This window comes from Amborella trichopoda, chromosome 4, assembly GCF_054954075.1.
Source record: "Amborella trichopoda isolate Santa Cruz 75 chromosome 4, AtrichopodaSantaCruz75HAP2 v2.0, whole genome shotgun sequence".
Lineage (NCBI taxonomy): Eukaryota > Viridiplantae > Streptophyta > Magnoliopsida > Amborellales > Amborellaceae > Amborella > Amborella trichopoda.
Window position 1 is genome coordinate 48,628,630 of NC_142339.1, and position 17,578 is coordinate 48,646,207.

General features: G+C 41.3%; 1 protein-coding gene across 2 annotated transcripts; it reads right to left on the bottom strand.

Moving 5' to 3' along the window:
* Window positions 1-13,201, bottom strand: LOC18431017 (uncharacterized). 2 transcript variants are annotated; one of them, XR_002280398.2, is made up of 7 exons: window positions 12,963-13,201; window positions 11,384-11,474; window positions 10,997-11,178; window positions 9,491-9,518; window positions 9,256-9,364; window positions 8,244-8,400; window positions 1-390 (listed from the first exon to the last, which is right to left on the bottom strand). XR_002280398.2 is itself a non-coding variant. In XM_011623865.3 (6 exons), exons 1-6 carry the CDS (start codon window positions 13,140-13,142, stop codon window positions 309-311), a joined length of 672 nt encoding a protein of 223 aa, XP_011622167.1. In that variant the 5' UTR covers window positions 13,143-13,201; the 3' UTR covers window positions 1-308. The 2 variants fall into 2 exon arrangements, 1 of the variants encoding a protein (XP_011622167.1); XM_011623865.3 differs by lacking the exon at window positions 8,244-8,400.
* Between the last annotated feature and the right edge of the window lie 4,377 nt (window positions 13,202-17,578).

Below are 17,578 nucleotides of genomic sequence, written 5' to 3' on the forward strand. Positions count from 1 at the left end.
GCACAAGAAACACCAACCATTTCTTTCAGATGATGCCAAGGAGCAATGCTCAACATGGAAATTAATTCGATTGCAAACTGGTTCATGGATTTATGTACAAAGCTTAAGATATCAAATAATGCCAAATGTCATGAGAAATTGCGAGAGAGACGAGAGATTTATATACAGAAGAATACATATGGAAGCATGATCAATCACCTTCACAATTTCCTGATCACTGAAATGGCGTCACATCTTTGGTCACGAAAGGGTTCATGGAGTGCCAAAGAGCAAATCCCTAGTGGGTCTTCTCCAACCACAAAGGAAACTCACAATAGCTTTGATATTACATGACAGGAAGTCCAGAAGGCCGCAGAGGCTGCCCTGAACAAAGCTGGATTCTGGTATATCCTGCAGCAAGACGGGGGGTTAATGTTGTAGATAAACAGTGAGATGCCTGGTCTTGGACATCAATCCTAGTGGAAACAAATTTTCTTTTTTGATTAGTAATGAATCACACGGAAGGTATTATTGAATTGATGTAAAAGAGGATCAAATCATGCAACAGCCCTAATATAGCCACAATAAATATATTCTCTATTCTTCACACATCCATTAAGGCAGCCTCTCTATTGCATGCAGGTGAAGACCGGGGACTCTAGAAGCAACTAATGATGAAACTTAGTAGACAAGCCCATGCATGTTTTTTTTTTTCCTTTCTCCTATGCTGTTTGCCAGTTAATAAAAATCAAGGACATACACTCAAAGCATAATAATAAGTTAGCCATTAGATCCCCTTTTTTTATACTTTTAACATTGTATTAAGAGTAGAAGTACTACAAAAATTGCCCGGAAGGGGTTACACGTCATCAAGAAAGGTGACAAAGCAAAAATTAAAAAAGCAGGATTACATCATAAGAAATCAAGGCAAATGGAAACAGCCTGCAGATGCTACAACTACAAGATGTAAAATGGCGCAAAATAACACTCGGCATAAAACTACTCCGTAGAGGCTCCTTGCTTAGTTCGTGCATCGGCCACTTGGTTGGCGTCCCTCCAGGTATGCATCGAAGAGAGATGCATATGCCTGCAAAGATCGGAAATCTCGTCAAAGATAGCCCAAAGTCTCCAACGTTGGGTAGATTAATGAGAGGCCCAGAAGAGGATATTTTTGGAGTCCCCTTCCACTACTAGAGAAGAGCTCCAAGAAGGGTTGAAGAGTCCAAGGCCTTCCTGGAGAGCACGGGCTTCAGCCTCGGTGGAATCCGCAATACCAATAGAAGAGGCAAAGGAGACAAGGGACATGATTTCAATAGATACTCCCTATTCCTGCCGGTCCTGGGTTGCCAAGAGAGGATCCATTGAAGTTGAGTTTGATTTTGCCCTCCTCAGGGGGCCTTCACAGAGAGGAATGAGGCACCCTCCTGAGCCTATGGTAAAGAATGTTGGACCAATCGAGGAGGAAGTCCGAGGCTGATAGGAGCTTGAAATGGCTGTGGTTGGTCCCAGAAAATCACCAGGCCCTTGATAGATTCCTTGGTTTTGTGTCGGGGGAATATTGGCCTCTGAAAATTCTGTTATTTCATTCCTTCCCGATGAACCCAGAGAACAACTGCTACCGTATCCTTCCAGAGCAAAGCTCCTAATTTAGGCCAAGGAAGATGAGCTGATTGCTGGAATAGGTGAAGCACCGATGCCAAGGTGACCCATAGCCAGCCAAAAAGTTAAAGTAGGTCCTCCCAGATGCTACCCACAAAAGGGCAGTGAATGAATAGATGGACTCTTCTTCAGAAAAGCACATCACACATCTGTTGGCGGTTTGAATGCCTCTTCTTTGAAGTTGGTCAACTGTTAGGACTCTCTCCCACAAGGCAAGCCAATTGAAGACCTGAATCCTGGGAGGACTGAAAGAGTTCCAGGCTTTTGTGATGGTGGGACGATTTTCTGATTCCCAAAGTGGGGGGAGTTTAGTTTGTGAAAGAAAGATGAGGCCGAGAAGATCCCAGACGGAGCAGAGGTTCAAATGATTTGATCCTCCCCTTGGTTTGGTAAGGGAAAAGAATGGAGGAGCGAAGAGAGTTCAAGAAATCCTGGGAGCTCTACATCCCACATGGGTCTGCGAAAGTCTGGGTTCCAAAGTCTAGAGGAGCCTGTGGTGGCACAAAGCTCTTCTATGGAGGCTGCAGGGTTTCTGGCTAGACGGAGAGTTGCGGGAAGCGAGAGGAGAGGAGGGTATGCCCTAACCAGAAGGCTAATGAACCTCACTTTCAATCCTACTTTTGGGTGAAAGCGAATGAAATTTATGAAGAGATGAAAGAAGTGGAAAATGGACTTCCAAAACCCCGAGGCTGAGTGCAAGTGTCTGTTGGGGATGGACCAGGGAGATGGGGACATGCGCTATTTGTGGCAGAAGATTTGGTGCCAAAGTTGGCCACTCTGATTGGCAAGTCTCCACCACCATTTGCCTAAGAGAGCCAAGTTGTTTTTTTTAAGATTTCGGATCCCCAGACCCCGAAAGGCTCGGGGTTGGCATACTTGGTTCCAGGCTAAGAGATTGTACTTTTGGGGGGCCTGTCTCAGGACCACAGAACGTTGTGCATCAACTGTTCAAGACGGTGAGCCACAGAAGCAGGGATATGGAAGAGGGATATTTAGAATATAGGGACACAAGAGAGTACTGCTTTAATGAGAGTTGTTCTACCTGCAGGAGAGAGGTATCTGCCCTTCCATGTAGCCAATTTCCGCTCGAATTTGTTGACTAAATGACTCCACTGGGCTTTTTTGGGTTTGCCGTGGCAAAGAGGTAAGCCGAGGTAGGTAGAGGGGAGAGTATCAATACCACAGCCCCAACTCAGCATAGGATTGAAGAGTGAGGGGGTTCAAGGTGATGCCTATCATCTTTAATTTCTCCGAGTTAATCTTGAATCCAGTGGCAAAGTGGAAACAGTGAAGGAAGAGGAGCAAAGTTTATATCTGATTGCTTGAAGCTTCACAGAAGAGGAGTGTGTCATCGGCGTATTGCAGATGGGATATGATAGGCCCATTGGCGCCGATTTTGAAACCCTCTACTAAGCCAGATTGGTACAGCCTAGTGGTGGCTCTACTGAAGACTTTGGCCACGATGGCAAAAAGAAAGAGGGAGAGGGGATCTCCTTGTCTGAGACCCCTAGAGGAGGAGAAGTAACTCTGAGAACTGTTGATTAGAATGGAAAAATAGGGACTGCAAATGCAGCACCGAATCCATTTCCTCCAACTAAGGCCGAAGCCCATCCTCCTTTTGGCTTCAACAAGCACGTCCCAATCAATGTGATCGTAGGCCTTTTCCGAGTCCAGTTTGACTATTAGACTTAGGGTTTTGGAGGTGATCCTGGAGTGGATGTATTCCTGCGCTAAGAGGATTCCATCCAAAATTTGACGATTCTGAATGAACGCACTCTGATTGGGGGAAATGACGGAAATTAAGACTGACTTAAGCCTGGAAGCTAGGTTTAGCAGAATTTTGCAGGAGCTAGTCATGAGACTAATAGGTCTGAAATATTTGAGCTCCTCTTCTCCTTCTATCTTGGGAATGAGGGCTATGAATGTTGCATTCATGCACTTGTGAATGATTCCTCAGGTATGAAAATCCGCAAAGAATGATGGAAAATCAGGGCGCATGAGGTCCCAGAAACGCTTAAAAATTTCCAATGGGAAGCCGTCAGGTCCAGGGGTTCTGTCTTGTCCCAAGGCGCAAATGGCAAAAAGAATCTCAAATTCAGCAAATGGTCTTCGAGCAAACTGCTTGATCTGAGGTGAGGGTAAGGAAGAACATGTCGTCCACTTTGGGAGTGGAGTTGGGCGACCTGGAGCCCTGAAGAGGTTATGGAAATATTCTGTAATAGTTCTTTCGATGAGAGGTGGGTTATCTATGGTGATACCGTGGGATGTGATTTCATATATGGAGTTAACCCTCCTCCTGCAATTGCTATCCTATGGAAAAGACTGTGTCAAGGTCTCCACAGTTATGCCATTTAACCCGGGAGCGTTGCGCCTAAAATATTTCTTCCTTTCTGAGTAAGAAATGATAGTCGCCCTTGGATTGGAACCAAAAAAGGAACTCATTGGAAGAGAGGGGGTGGGGGTTTCTTCAGTCGAATTGAGGCCTTGAATAAAGGAGAGGAGACTGTTTTTGTTCCTGGAAATTGCTAAGCAGCTGTCTACTCCAAGATTTCAGGGAGTTTTTGACTAAGGACAGCTTCTTTTGAAGTCTGTACCGTGTCCAACCTTGAGTCAGTGGGGAGAAGGACCTCCACCAGAGGGGCAGGAAAGAAGAGAGACTGGGTTCCTCTATCCAGACCATTTCAAAGGGCATGGGTCCCTTGGGGATTGGTAAGGTATCCAGCAGGATTGGTTTGTGGCCTGAAGTGGTTTTGGGAAGAGCTAAAGAGAGAGTCCCAGGAAAATATGTGTCCCAATCAGGTGAACACAGAAATCTATATGAGCTTTGACCAAGTGTAAAGAGATCCATGAAGGGGGATATCTAGGAGGTCATGTCGTCCAATGAAGTCTGCGAAATCAAGTATGGCTGGTGTAAGCCTAGATGAAGATTTTCTCTCATGGGACCATCAGGTGACATTGAAGTCTCCTCCAATGCACTACCAGGATGACAGTTGGGCTGCCGCTTCATCAAGCTCTTGCCAAAGAGAGGGATCTCGCGGAGTCGGAATTTGGAATCTCACTGAAGGAATGACCTTTAATAGAGCAAAATGGCAGACCAGGATTCGTGTAGCCAACCCCCATTAATTAGGAAAAGGCTATGATGATGATGATGATACTGCTAACAATTTCCATGGAAGACCATCGAAAATTCTGGAAAGGGCGATTGTAATGGAGTGGGTGGCACATAGGCAGACGGAAAGGTCAATGGAGGAGGGGTCGTTCCAAATGACCCATATTCCACCTGAGGCCCCTTCGGCTTCGAGCACGATCAACTGGCAGGTCTGTGACCCCACACTTGTCTAACAAGGAGAAGAGAGGGTGAGGGAAATCTGTCTTGATTTCTTGAGAGGAACTGTCTTGATTTCTGCAACCTCTCACTTGCCAAAAGGGAAGGGGAGTGCTTAGAGCAGTATGCAGTAAATGTCTTGATTTCTTGAGAGGAACCAAGGCCCCGAATGTTTCAAACAAGAATTTTCATATTCTGGGGAGGGAGAGAGATCTCCTGACCGTCTAGGAGTGGCTCAAGAAGGTGTAGCCATCGGGGAGGACGGAGCTCTGGAGGAAGGGGGAAGCCCATGGTCATAATCTACACCACTAGTGAGGTTTGCGAGTTCTCTGGAACCATTGGAACTTACTTTGAACTTGGTTTGGGTATTGGATCTCAAGAAAGCTTCGACATCGTCCTTGGAGCTGTCGAACTTGAAGCCAATCACGCGAAGTACCTGGTCAGCATCGCCATGTGCTCTATCCATGGTTGAGATAAAACTGGATCCCACCAATAGGGCGGATGAGGACGAGGAGGATGAACTTGGAGCCAGAGAAGAAAGGGCTGAGAAATTGCTCGCTGGAAGCTCCCGATACGCAGAAGGGCCCAAAGATGACAGGATAAGAATTGCTGGTGGGGGGGTAGTGGAGCCGGGGACTGAGCGAAGGGAGGGCAAAAGGGGGGGTGTCTCAGATCTAAGAGGGGCACCGGGGGATGGGGGGGAACGGGGTGGGGGAGGCGGGATGCAGGGAATAGGCGCAAGAGGGGAAAGAGGGGAAGGAAGGAGAGTGCTGAGTGGTTGATTTGGGGGTAAGGCCAGATATCAGGGGGGGGGTGCAAGGAAAGGCGAGAGATACGGGGGAGTAAGAGGGTGCATGCAAAGAAGTGTTGGATAAGAGGGAGCATCGAAGGAAAGAGGGTGGGCAAGGAGAAGGGCCATGGAAAGGGTAGGATAGGGAGGGTGCTTTCCAAGTAAAGAGGGGGTGGAGAGGGGGACAATGCCGGAGGGAGAGATGCTCTACGTCCGCGAGTTCCAACAGCTTGTCTGGTTCTGTTGTTGTGAGCCATGGGCGAAGGAGGAGAAGGAGGGTCTGCATACGGTGCCAGGAAACAAGGTCCCAGAGAGGTGAGAGTTGCACTCAAGCCTCAGCTGCCACAGAGGAAGGGGGGGCGAGGAGAGTTGGGTGAAGGGGAATAGGGTCAGCTCAGGAATGAAGAGGGGCTCCATCAGGGGAGGTGAAGGTAGAGGTGGATGGGGGAAGGACCTCGGAAAGAGGGGCTCATGATGGAGGGACAAGGGGGGGATGAGGAGATGGCTGGGGGGAGGTGACGAGGGGAGTAATAGGGAGGGATGAGAGCAGGAGATAGGTTTAGGGGACAAGGAGACTAAAACAACGAGAAAGAGGATTTCAGTTTCCAGAGGAGGGAGGTGAGGCGGTGTGGAGTCTAAGAGAGATAGGGGTGACGACAAATGATGGAATGGAGAGGGTACGATGGGAGAGGATGGCAGCTGGATGGAGGGTGTAGGATCGAGCGCACGAGAATGCCTCCATGCCAGAAACCCACGTCTACAGTAGAAAGGAGAGAATCAAAGTCATTTTGTATGCAATGCTGAATGAAGCCTACATCAATTAGAAACCTCCGCCAGAAACCCATGTCCCTACATAAGCACCTTTCTGGCCATGAAACTTATACCAGTGTGACAGATCAAAAACAACCATGTGAATATATGATGTAGGCGGCACGTGTACTGCACATTTCAGAATTATTCAAAGGCAAGGCCATCAGTTCATGATTAGAAGCTTATTTTGATTAGGAGCCCTCTTTAATTAGGGTTTAAGGTCTATAAATGGGTCAAGAAAGAAGGTTGAGAGTGGCATTGGATATTATTGTTTTGAGTTCCCTGGTTTAACTAAAGATATGTAAGATCCCACCATTTCTTCAATCAAATTATCAGAACCTTGCTCTTTCTTCCTGTTTGTTAGTTCGATTTTACATCTCTATGAAGTTGTCAGTCATGCTCTGCAAATCCAAGAAATAACCGAAGGTTTTGAAGAATTTGAACTCCTGTCCATAACTGATTTTTCTTCCTATGCTGGGGCATATGGCAGCCATGATGCACACAGACACAAGTTCACCACACCAAAAGCAGATGAATCACATTTTCCCAACTGTAATATTTATTGATTGCTCCAAAATATTCTTGGGAGGCGTTGGTTTCAGAAGTAACAGCTAGACGTTTTAGATTACTATAAAGAAATTCTGCTTTTCAAGACAATAAGATACTCGGTATTGACATTATATCAAGATGCCCTTTAGCCCTACCTTCAAGCAAAGCTAGCAATTGCCTGGGACACACAAGCCCTCACCTCTCATGAACCCAATTCAGAAATATTTCAAAATTGTTGCTAGATGTCAAATAAAAGTAACTTGTTATTAAAAAAATTGCAAGCTTTTCCAGTGCAAATCGAAAAAAATACAAAGCCTTTTTTCTATTCTTGTGATGTTGTTTGGGTGTTACACAAGTATTTTTTTTGTAGACCCCACTATAGGCAACACTCTCCCACAGACCCCTCACCTCACCAAGATGGTCTCTCCCTTTCTATCCCTCACATCTTCCAAAATCCAAACCAGAAAGTCTTCCTTGAGTATGTTACTGCGACCATTTCCAATGATCTTCCACCAGAGAATCACAAATTCCCAGCAACCTTGAACTCTTTCTTCAACACCTTATTTTCTCTCTCTAGAGAAAGAAACAAGAGTTCAATCCCTAAACAAATCCATTCCTCCCAAGACATGCCTGTCATCCTCTCCTTCTTGACCCAACTGTTCCTTTAAAGCTCTTCACAAGCAGACCGTGTTCCCTAGAGACCATGTGCCATCTCTGCATTCATTCATACAATCAAACCATGTTCCCAATATAAAACTTTCTTAGCACCCCACCTTTGCCCTCCTCTCTCATTTCTCTCATCTATCTGTCTGCCCACTCTTCACTCTTGAGGATCCAATTTCCACTACTATCTCAATACCATTGTATTTAAGATGGTTTGTTATCATTCCCCATTAAGTGAATTACAAAAGCTTCCAACTAAAAAAATTATAGTTATTGTCAGTAGTTGGAGTTTAATGTATCACTAATATACCATTTGTTTCCTAATGTTAAAAGAGGAGTAATTGATGACTAAACAAACTTTCAATTAAAAAAATAATACATCAACATGCAAAACGAATAAACAAAAATGCCATGATATTTACATGGAGACATATCACATAAAGGAGACAACACTAGACATACACATACCCATGATTTTCTGGACCATAAATTGACTTATCCAGGCATTTTACTTTCTGAAACATTTTTCCCTTTTTTCAGTTTGCTTTTGAGATCCAACTTTAGAACAAATATCAAGACACAGTACGACAATCTCTGTAGTCTTTGCCAACATAAATAGTATCATCTGCAACCCATTTAAAGAATATGATCATAATAAATTTAAATGCATATGCAGCCCCCGTAAGAACTGGAAAGTATAACCTCTAGTAGATATCAGAATTACATGCTAAACCGTCCTAAGTACAGAATTCAAAAGACACCGTAAATGCGTTTCTCAAAATGCACAGCGGCCATGCACCATTTTAAATAACCGATATGACATGCTTCAGTCTACAAGTATAACAGTTCCTTTACATTCAAGAAACACCATCCAAAGAAAACCAGAAATTTTCTAATTAATTCAGGAAGTTAAAATCAACAATGAGAACTGAATGACATTAGAAATGCCATGGAAATGTCATTTGATCATGAATAATAGCATCCAGGCCATTCTTCAAAACAAGGAAATCTGGTGCTCAAACTCCTATTGAAAATAAATAAATAATGGACACGTCATTTCTAGGTCAAACCAAACAAAATTGGAACTATGAAATGGAAAAACCTACAAATTTGGAACATAAGTATGGATACATGTCATAAAAAATAGGAAATGCATGCGTGACTTGAAACTTTGATAATCAGATGAAGTATTTGAGAATCCAAAGATAAATAAAGTTCACTATATAAATGAACATTCTTGCTTCATTTGACAAGTAGGCCATAATGTAAGAAATACTCTAGTACAACCACGAAAGCCAATGTCCATATTATTCAGAAGCGATTATATATATACAAAAAATATTTTATTTTTATTGCTTCTTGAAGCCACAAACTGCTCAGGAATTCAAGCATGCACAATGGACACAGATAGCCCTAAACGTGGAATAAAAGGAGTATGTCTTATTGTTGCTAAATAACACAAAGCAGAACCTTAACCTACCCAATGGCAGTGGCTCCCCAAGATGCTACATTGTAGATAACTTTGCTTCCATCCCATGCTCTCTGAAGTTTCCCCTTTTTCTTTTTGACAGAGAATGTTTTGCTCAGAGCTGGATTGACACTAGTGTTAGAAGCATGTAAAAGGAAAAATATGTTCAATTGACAAAAGAATGGAAAGAAGAAGAGTATGAGTCCACATAGTAACCCTCTGAAGTATAAACAATCCTAACTCTTACCTTCTTGGAGTTGATTGGGTGTTAATTCCTGCAAAACATAATGAAATCCATCAAATTCCATTCAGGGTATTTCTAAATTGCAACTGGATAAAATTGAAATTTAGTAAATAGCTTATTTGTAAGGTGGTTTAAAACATTTCTTTAGCAGCCAGTTCTATAATTTCAGATGTACGGAAAAAATCACCAATACAATGAAGAATGTGTATTATATAGAATGACAAACAGCAGTTATGGACTGACTGAACTCTAAAATCCACAAATGATTAGTAGTAGGAAAGGGCAAACCTCATTTTTCCTCTGACTTTTAGAAAGTCCAAATTGCTGCCTGAGTTTAATGTTTTCCAAATATGCCACCCAGGTTTTCCATCTGTTTCACTAATGCCACGATTTTTATGACTTTAAACTATGCTTCCCAAAATATCCCTCTTAATTGTCCCATTGGCTCTTTTCCTCACGCTACCCAAAGTCCCAAACCCATTGCCTCTTTCTACCCTATCTCTTTAATCTCTCTCTCTCTCTCTCCCTCCTCTCTCTCTCTCTCTCTCTCTCTCTCTCTCTCTCTCTCTCTCTCTAGCCCAAACCCCATAGAATCTCACTCCCACACAGTTTCAAACATCCTCACTCTTTCAACATTTAGATTGAAATTGAATACGAGATTTAACATTAACTGTTTTGAGGGCTCTAGAATCTAAAAGTTTTAAAACTGTCGGACTAAGACACAATATATGGAGTGCAAGTTTAATAATAATAGGAGTAGAGACGAGGAAGTAGTTAAGATTGACGGCCAAGAAATACCAACAAGAGCGCATTGTCAATATCTTGCATCGATAATTCAGGAAAATGGCGAGATTGAGGAAGATGTCACACATAGAATTAGAGTTGGGTGGGCAAAGAAGAGATGTGCAACCAGAATTATATGTGATTGCCACATACCAATGAAGCTGAAGGGGAAGTTCTAAAAGACAACTGTGAGAACAGTGTCGCTTTATGGGGCGAACTGTTGAGCGTTTAAGAAATAATATACCTATAGGATGAGTGTAGCTGAGATGAGGATGTTGAGATGGATGAGTGGCAAGACAAGAAGCAATAGAATTTGAAATGAATACATCCAGCAGAACTTAAGTGTAGCTCCAATAGGAGATAAGATGAGAGAAAGTAGACCTAGGTAGGATAGCTATGTGCGTCCCAGACCCAATACAACACCTGTTAGGAGGTGCGAGTTAATTCAAGTAGAATGCTATATATGAAAAGTGGCATTTGTGAAAATTTTGGGGATGCTATATATGAAAAATTCTAAATATACAGTAGCAATCTTGAAGTTTTAAAAACCTATAATGGCAAAATTGAGGTTTTCCTAGAAAAAAAAAAAAAACCTGCCGTGACACTATTTCTATTATTAGTTACCATACAGACATCAATAAGGACCTAGGACATTACAATGATGCAACCTTAAAAAATAACACAATCCAGTTCAAAATTACAATGTATCAAGAGAAACCAACATACTTTAGTTTGTTTCAGTGACAATAGATAAGCAGCCATGAAGCACGCGATTCCGTCCACAATGTCTTCTTGCCTTACCACAACATAATCTTCCTGGTCAGGTCCATTTTCTCCATTAATATTTTCACCCTCCCATAAATCAGTCTTACTAATCACATCCCAAGTGCTGCATTCTTCTGTGCCACCTATATATAACAATCTGTCAGCAAAGTTTGAAGATGATGGACAACTAGAAAACTCGTAATTATAAGAACAAAAGTTATTGACAGGATAATGAAAGCCCAAAACCAGTGGTGAGCCCAAGATCCAATACCACACCATTGGCATTCCCTAATGGCCTACATAATTTACGATTTGACTGAGCAATCTGATAGCATTTAAGAGGTCTACCTGCTGCACAATTAGGAACTGACATGTGAATGGATCCCAACTTTTCAAGAAACTCAGGCGATTCGACTCTAGATCTGAGAAGATCACATAGCTGCACAAAGGAAAAATTAAAAAGACAGCTTCAAAAAAATGCTTCAAGGATCAAATACTAAAGATAAAATCACAACCTCAAGGTAGCTAACGTCTAATAAGCCAGTATGATAAACAAAGGAACATCAACAGCATACAGGTTATCCACACAGCAACCAGAAGATAAAAAAGAAGCACAAATGCATCATTTGTGCATCATAATAACTTGAACTTTTAAGGGACCCAGAACAAAAATGATAAACCTCAAGTTTTTCTTAGCTAACTGTTTAACCAAGTGTGTTGACTCACTTTTGAAATTTTGGGTAGCAACTGTTATAGACTTCATTGTTTCAGACCAATAAGGTTTCCCATAAAAACTCTTCTAAAGAGCTAGGGCATGAGCGAGTATAATGTTTCATATAAGGCCTATGTTACAATGCTTCCTCCCGCTCCTTTATCTAATATAGCGCCAATCCTCAATTACTAAAAAATGCAAGTGGAATATAAATAGGAATGGCAGTGGGCGGCAGGAGTGAAGCATGTGAAGGGACATTCTTATGTTAAGCAGGTTATAATCCTATGATTTTGTTAGATAGTAGGATATGAATAACAAATTTCAGAAATTCATACAATCCAAATGGGATTTGGCCAGAAAGAAGTGCCACTATAACATACTGAGGAGCCCTGTTTGTATGTGTGTCTGCAATGCCAATTGTTCAAACACCACTGAGGAAACAGCTCGGGGAGTATTATGTTTGTCTATTTGTGCAATTCAAGCTCACAACTATCACATGATTCTAAACAGAAACACATGAATATTCATCCCAAATAAATAAAAAAAAGGGATGCACATGGCTATCCCACACATCCATTATGGGCAAATTACGATCACTAACTTCATTCTTGTAACATCAAGCTAATTTTCCATAACAGAAACCTTAGAATTCTAAATCCTAGTCCATGGAAATCCCAGAAACATTCTTGTAACATCAAGCTAATTTTCTATAACAGAAACCTTAGAATCCTAAATCCTAGTTCATGGAAATCCTATAAACCAAAAATTAAATATATTTTGGGGCCATTACAGTCAATTATGGGCACCCAACATGCTCTAAGAACAAATGAGTCTTACTATAATCCCATCCACAAAGTTACAATGATCGCATCTCCAAAGAATTTTAGCGGCATTCCCAAAGTCGATTACTCTGATAAGGGGGAGAAAATCACATATCACAATTACCCTTGTGCTCTCACATTCAAACAAAATCACAAATATTCAAGAAATCACAGACACAAACAGCTCAGACTTGCCCCAAGATCCCATTAATACAACATTCCAATCATTAATTTAAGATCTCATTGCAGCAGGTCCAAAACACATCAACTTCAATATTTTCTGCAGATATCAGACATTTAAACTAATTCCCAATCCCTAGAGTCAATTTCACAACAATTCAATAGAAGCAAAACAAAAATCCTAAATCCATTGCGAAAAAAACACACAAGTTACCTCATCTGTTTCGGAATCACAACATTGAGCGGTCCCCTCATCCACTTCCTCTCCATCTCTGGGGTCAGCAGTCGTCCTCAGAAGCTCCATCGCTCTCTGGCATTGCTCAAGCACCGCCTGCAACGTCTGCCTCTTTACGCGGACCTGGTCGCCTTGATCCGAAGCAGACGAGACCTCCATTAAAACCCTAATTCCTCTGCTCCTTGTAAAGCATGCCTGGTTTCGCTTCTGCGAAGACCAGGCCCTTTGTTCGCAGGGCGTCCTTTTATGCGACCTTTTAGGTCTTGAATTGAACGATGTCTGGTTTTGCTTTTGATTGTACGCGCGCCCGCGTGCGTTTTTGTTTTATAACTGAGAAGGAAGGTCACGTCTTGTATTCCTTCCTCATTCTTCTTCTTCGAATGCACAGTGCGGGTTTACCAAAGAACGACGCTAATTAAAAACTCTGCTGCCGTGAATGAATAAATCTGCTTGAATGATTGAAGCCTCTCTTTTGAGGGTGACGTTCGTACGAGGCTGAGGCCCTAAACAATCAAAGTAAGGCACAAATAGTATCTAGAGAGGTTGTTTCAATAATGAAGATGGCCTGAAAATTTATGTTTATCTTTACTTATGAAATTTAAAGTTCCAAAAATAGTGTAGATGGAGCAGAGCTATAAACACTTAAAAATCTTAAAAAATAAGGATCTAAAAAATACATTACAAGATGCATTATTTATAAGACTTCAAATCCATTTTTTCTCATATCCATATATCTTGAGGTCGATATGATAGATATGGGGCCTTTAGGGAGTTGAAACAACCTCTTCTAGTGATTTTTTTATGTGAGCTTTAATTTGATTGTTTAGAGCCTCAGCCTTATATAAATTTTTTTCCCTCTTTAAATATGATTCGTCAAATATTAAATGCCAGAAAGATTCATCGCAGTTCACTCTAAAACATGGTTGCCTCCAAGGTTAGAATGATATTCACGGTGGAAGCCCAAGTAGGGATGGCAATCAGGTCGAGTCCGAGTCCAAATGACTTGGACATGGCCTTGTATGGGTCCCAGTCTAGCTTGGGCCCTATCCGACCGGGTTTCGGTCCAAGCTGATCCAGCCCCATACAAAATATATAAAAAATATATTATACAATACAAAATTCATTTTTTATTTTTTAAATTTTCTAGACTTGAACTCAGGTCAGGTCCAAGTCCATGTTGGGACCTTGTTGGAATGGGTTCATACCTAAGCCGACCCATTTACACCCCTGAGCCCAACCGAGCCCTGAAAAGTTAGAGCTAGGGGCCAAGCTAAGGGTACAAGTAGAATAGGTCAGCTCGGCCCTAACTTTTTCCCTTATTTTTCTCCTTTTCTCCTTTAGAAGCTATTGAGCCTAGCTAAACCTAGATAGGTCTATTTTCTTCTTTTTTTCCCTTTCTAATATGAGAAAGTATAGAATGAGACTATTTATTTTTGGTACAAGGTGAAACATTAATCTTGACCATTGGATGTGAAATTGGGTAGCTGCAATTATTCCATTAATCAAGCTTAAACTTTAAAAGAAATTTTCTAGAACTTTGTGACACATCCAAGCTATCAAACTTCTCATTATATACAATCCCAATTAATTTATTAGGCCTAGCCCAACCTAGACAGTCCAAGCTTGAGCCAGAACCCCTTCAGTCCGAACCAAGCTTAGGCCAACCCTATAGGGACATTGACTAGGCTTGGGGTAGGCAGATTCAGGCTTGGGTCGGCATGTGGCTAGCCTTACTCATAATGTTAAAATTTTCGTATCATATTTAATTTCCATGTAGTAATTTTTTTTTTAAAAAAAAAAGAAGAAGAAAGGGATTTGAAGCCAAAAATGCTCAAATAAAATTCCCCCAACGACGAGTTATGAACTGTGCATTTGAGTGATCATCAAATCTAGCGTTAAGTCTAAAGTTAGAAACTATTATTTAAATATTCAAACGAAATTACAAAAGCATTGTGGTCTACTCATCCTATGTAACACTTTTTTTAGTATTAGACTAGTTCCTTTTAAGTTTCATTTCAATCACGTGTCTCCTAAAAAACTATTAAAACAGCTAAACTACCCCTTTTTAAGATTGATAACACTAATAAGCAAGGGTATTTGGATAATTTTAAGTGGCAACACGAAGCGACCAGATTATGACAATGCTTCTTGTTGTCCAGGGTTAGCAATATAGACCCTTAACAACAAGAAGTTCTTTGCACGCATTTTTGCTGCACCACGCTTCCCATGCGAATAATAGAGGAAGCGGTTGCGACAACGACTTTTAGGCTTCAAACACACCACCAAGACCCCCACTTTTCTCCGGTCGGGAACCCGCTCAATAAAAATCATGGTGTCCAGACTGCTATAGAGCCCGTAGTAAGGCCCGTGCCTTGAAGAGCCCCTGTATGATGTCATTTTGGCCCAAAAAAGAGCATAAAGATGGGCCTTGTTACCCTAAAGACACTCCCCTAAATTCAACCCAATGGGGCGCCGCAACAAGGAGAAATGAGGAAGGTGAGAAAAATGAGTATTGGTGTACTCAATGGCCTCGGGGCCATCACGGATGAACTCAGAAGTCTATAAAACCCATGACTCCCAATATTCGTGCCAAACGGATCTTCCTAGGCCCTACTTTCCAAAAAATGGACATCCTTCAGGATTTTGAAGCTTATACAGTACCAAACACGGCAAAATCCTACGCTTCATCAAAAGTTGGCAAATTTTGCGCCCTTGAATCTCTTGCTTAAGCTGAAATTTGGTGCATTTCGATTGTAATTCAAATACGTGACATAAGAAACGTCACAATCAGAGTCCAAATCAATGAGCATTTGGGGCTCGCAAGTGGGCACAAGTTTGTTTGTAGCATAATTTTGGATTTCCGGCAACTTGCCAGAGCCGTAACTTTGCTGATCGAAGGTCTTTTCTCGTACTTTTTGGTACAAAACAATTGTGGCAAGATTCACTCTGATTTTCCACCGAAAATTGTTGGGTGAGTGTGACCATTAAAGGCCTTATGAGTGCTGGTAAAATGAAATGATATAGTGGAACATGAACTCAATGGGAGTGTGGTCCCTCGTGGACCATACTAATAAAACTATGTTTATTGATACTGATTTGTATTTGACGGTCTAGGACAGTCAGTTGGGAAAACCCTATGTTACATGGGCATAGAAAATTAACGGATAAGGGTTTTAATAGGTCATCCATTAATGAAGTCAAAGTATACCTAGATGAGCAAACCGAGAGACTATGTGACCCTTGTGTGTGATAGTGGCTTTCAATACGGGGGTCATAGTCTCATCCATGTACCATCACACAACATGCATAATGATAGACCATTTCGGAAAAGTAAACCACTTTTTAGGGTGAAGCTTATGCATGTGCGAGAGATACCCCTATGCGTCATAGAAGTTGTGGTTGCATTAGGTCTAGGTGACATTGGCACGTCCCTAGAGGAGAATATGAATCTACAAACTGAGATTATGACTCCTTTGATCATCGGCCAGACTTTGGTGACACGCTAATGAACCCCTACATGGACTGTGGGTCATGAAAAACATTTGGTCGGTTTGAAAAGGCAAGTGTGGTTTGTAGTCCACATTTGAAGGTGGAGTGCCTCAGTGTTTTATTAATTTAATTCCTTGACCATATGGATCATTTTTTTATCTAGTAAATTTAATTATGTTTATTTTATGATATATATGATTTTAGAATTATTATATGAATTTTTCTAGATCTCTGAATATTTTATTTATCAAATAAATTTTACAATTATTTTATTGAGTTTTAAAATTATTTAAAATTGCATGGGAGCTCATTGTGCATATGGGCCCATCATGGCCTAAATGGTGGGGCTATGAGATCCTCTCATGGGTGGCACACCCCACCATTTTAAAAGCTTTCTATTTTTGTGATAAGTGACTTTGGCTTGTAAGCCAAGTTGCTATGTGTTTTGGAAAAGTATTGGCTTAAGAAAGCTTTGAATAAAATTTTGGAAAGCATGAGAAGGTTTGTGCATTATTTTGGTATACACAATATTATATTTGAAATTATTTTATTTAATTTTTATTGAAGAAAAAATGGTTTAAAAAAGGGGGATAAAGGTTATAGTACCTTCCATAATGTTGATGATCCATCTATGGAATAGATAGCTCAAATCTCTCAATCCACAAGTCACCCAAGATTAACGGTTCATATTCAATCTCACAAGAAAAGACAAGTCAAGGAAAACCCTAAGAAACCCTAATTTTGTTTAAAACCTATAAAAAAGGGATGGTCTCTACCCAAAATCTGTACATACCTTATCTTTAGCTCTCTCTCTCTCAAGCCAAAAAGGGGCACGCCCCACTTTCTCATCTTTGAGATATCTATCTCTCCCACATTGTGAAAACGGGCTAAGGGTTTAGGCTATGGAGTTATTCTCTCTTTCATCTCTCAACTATGGATTTATGGCTAAGGGTTTTAGGGTGTAGCAAAAAGAGAATCCATCTCTCTCAAACTAGGTTGTTAAGGGAATTCACCTAGGGTTTGAGTTTGTGATCAAAAGGGTTCATGTTCCATTAGTGTAGCTTCTCTTAAACGTGTTTTCTGGGTTGAGATTGAATGTTGATCAA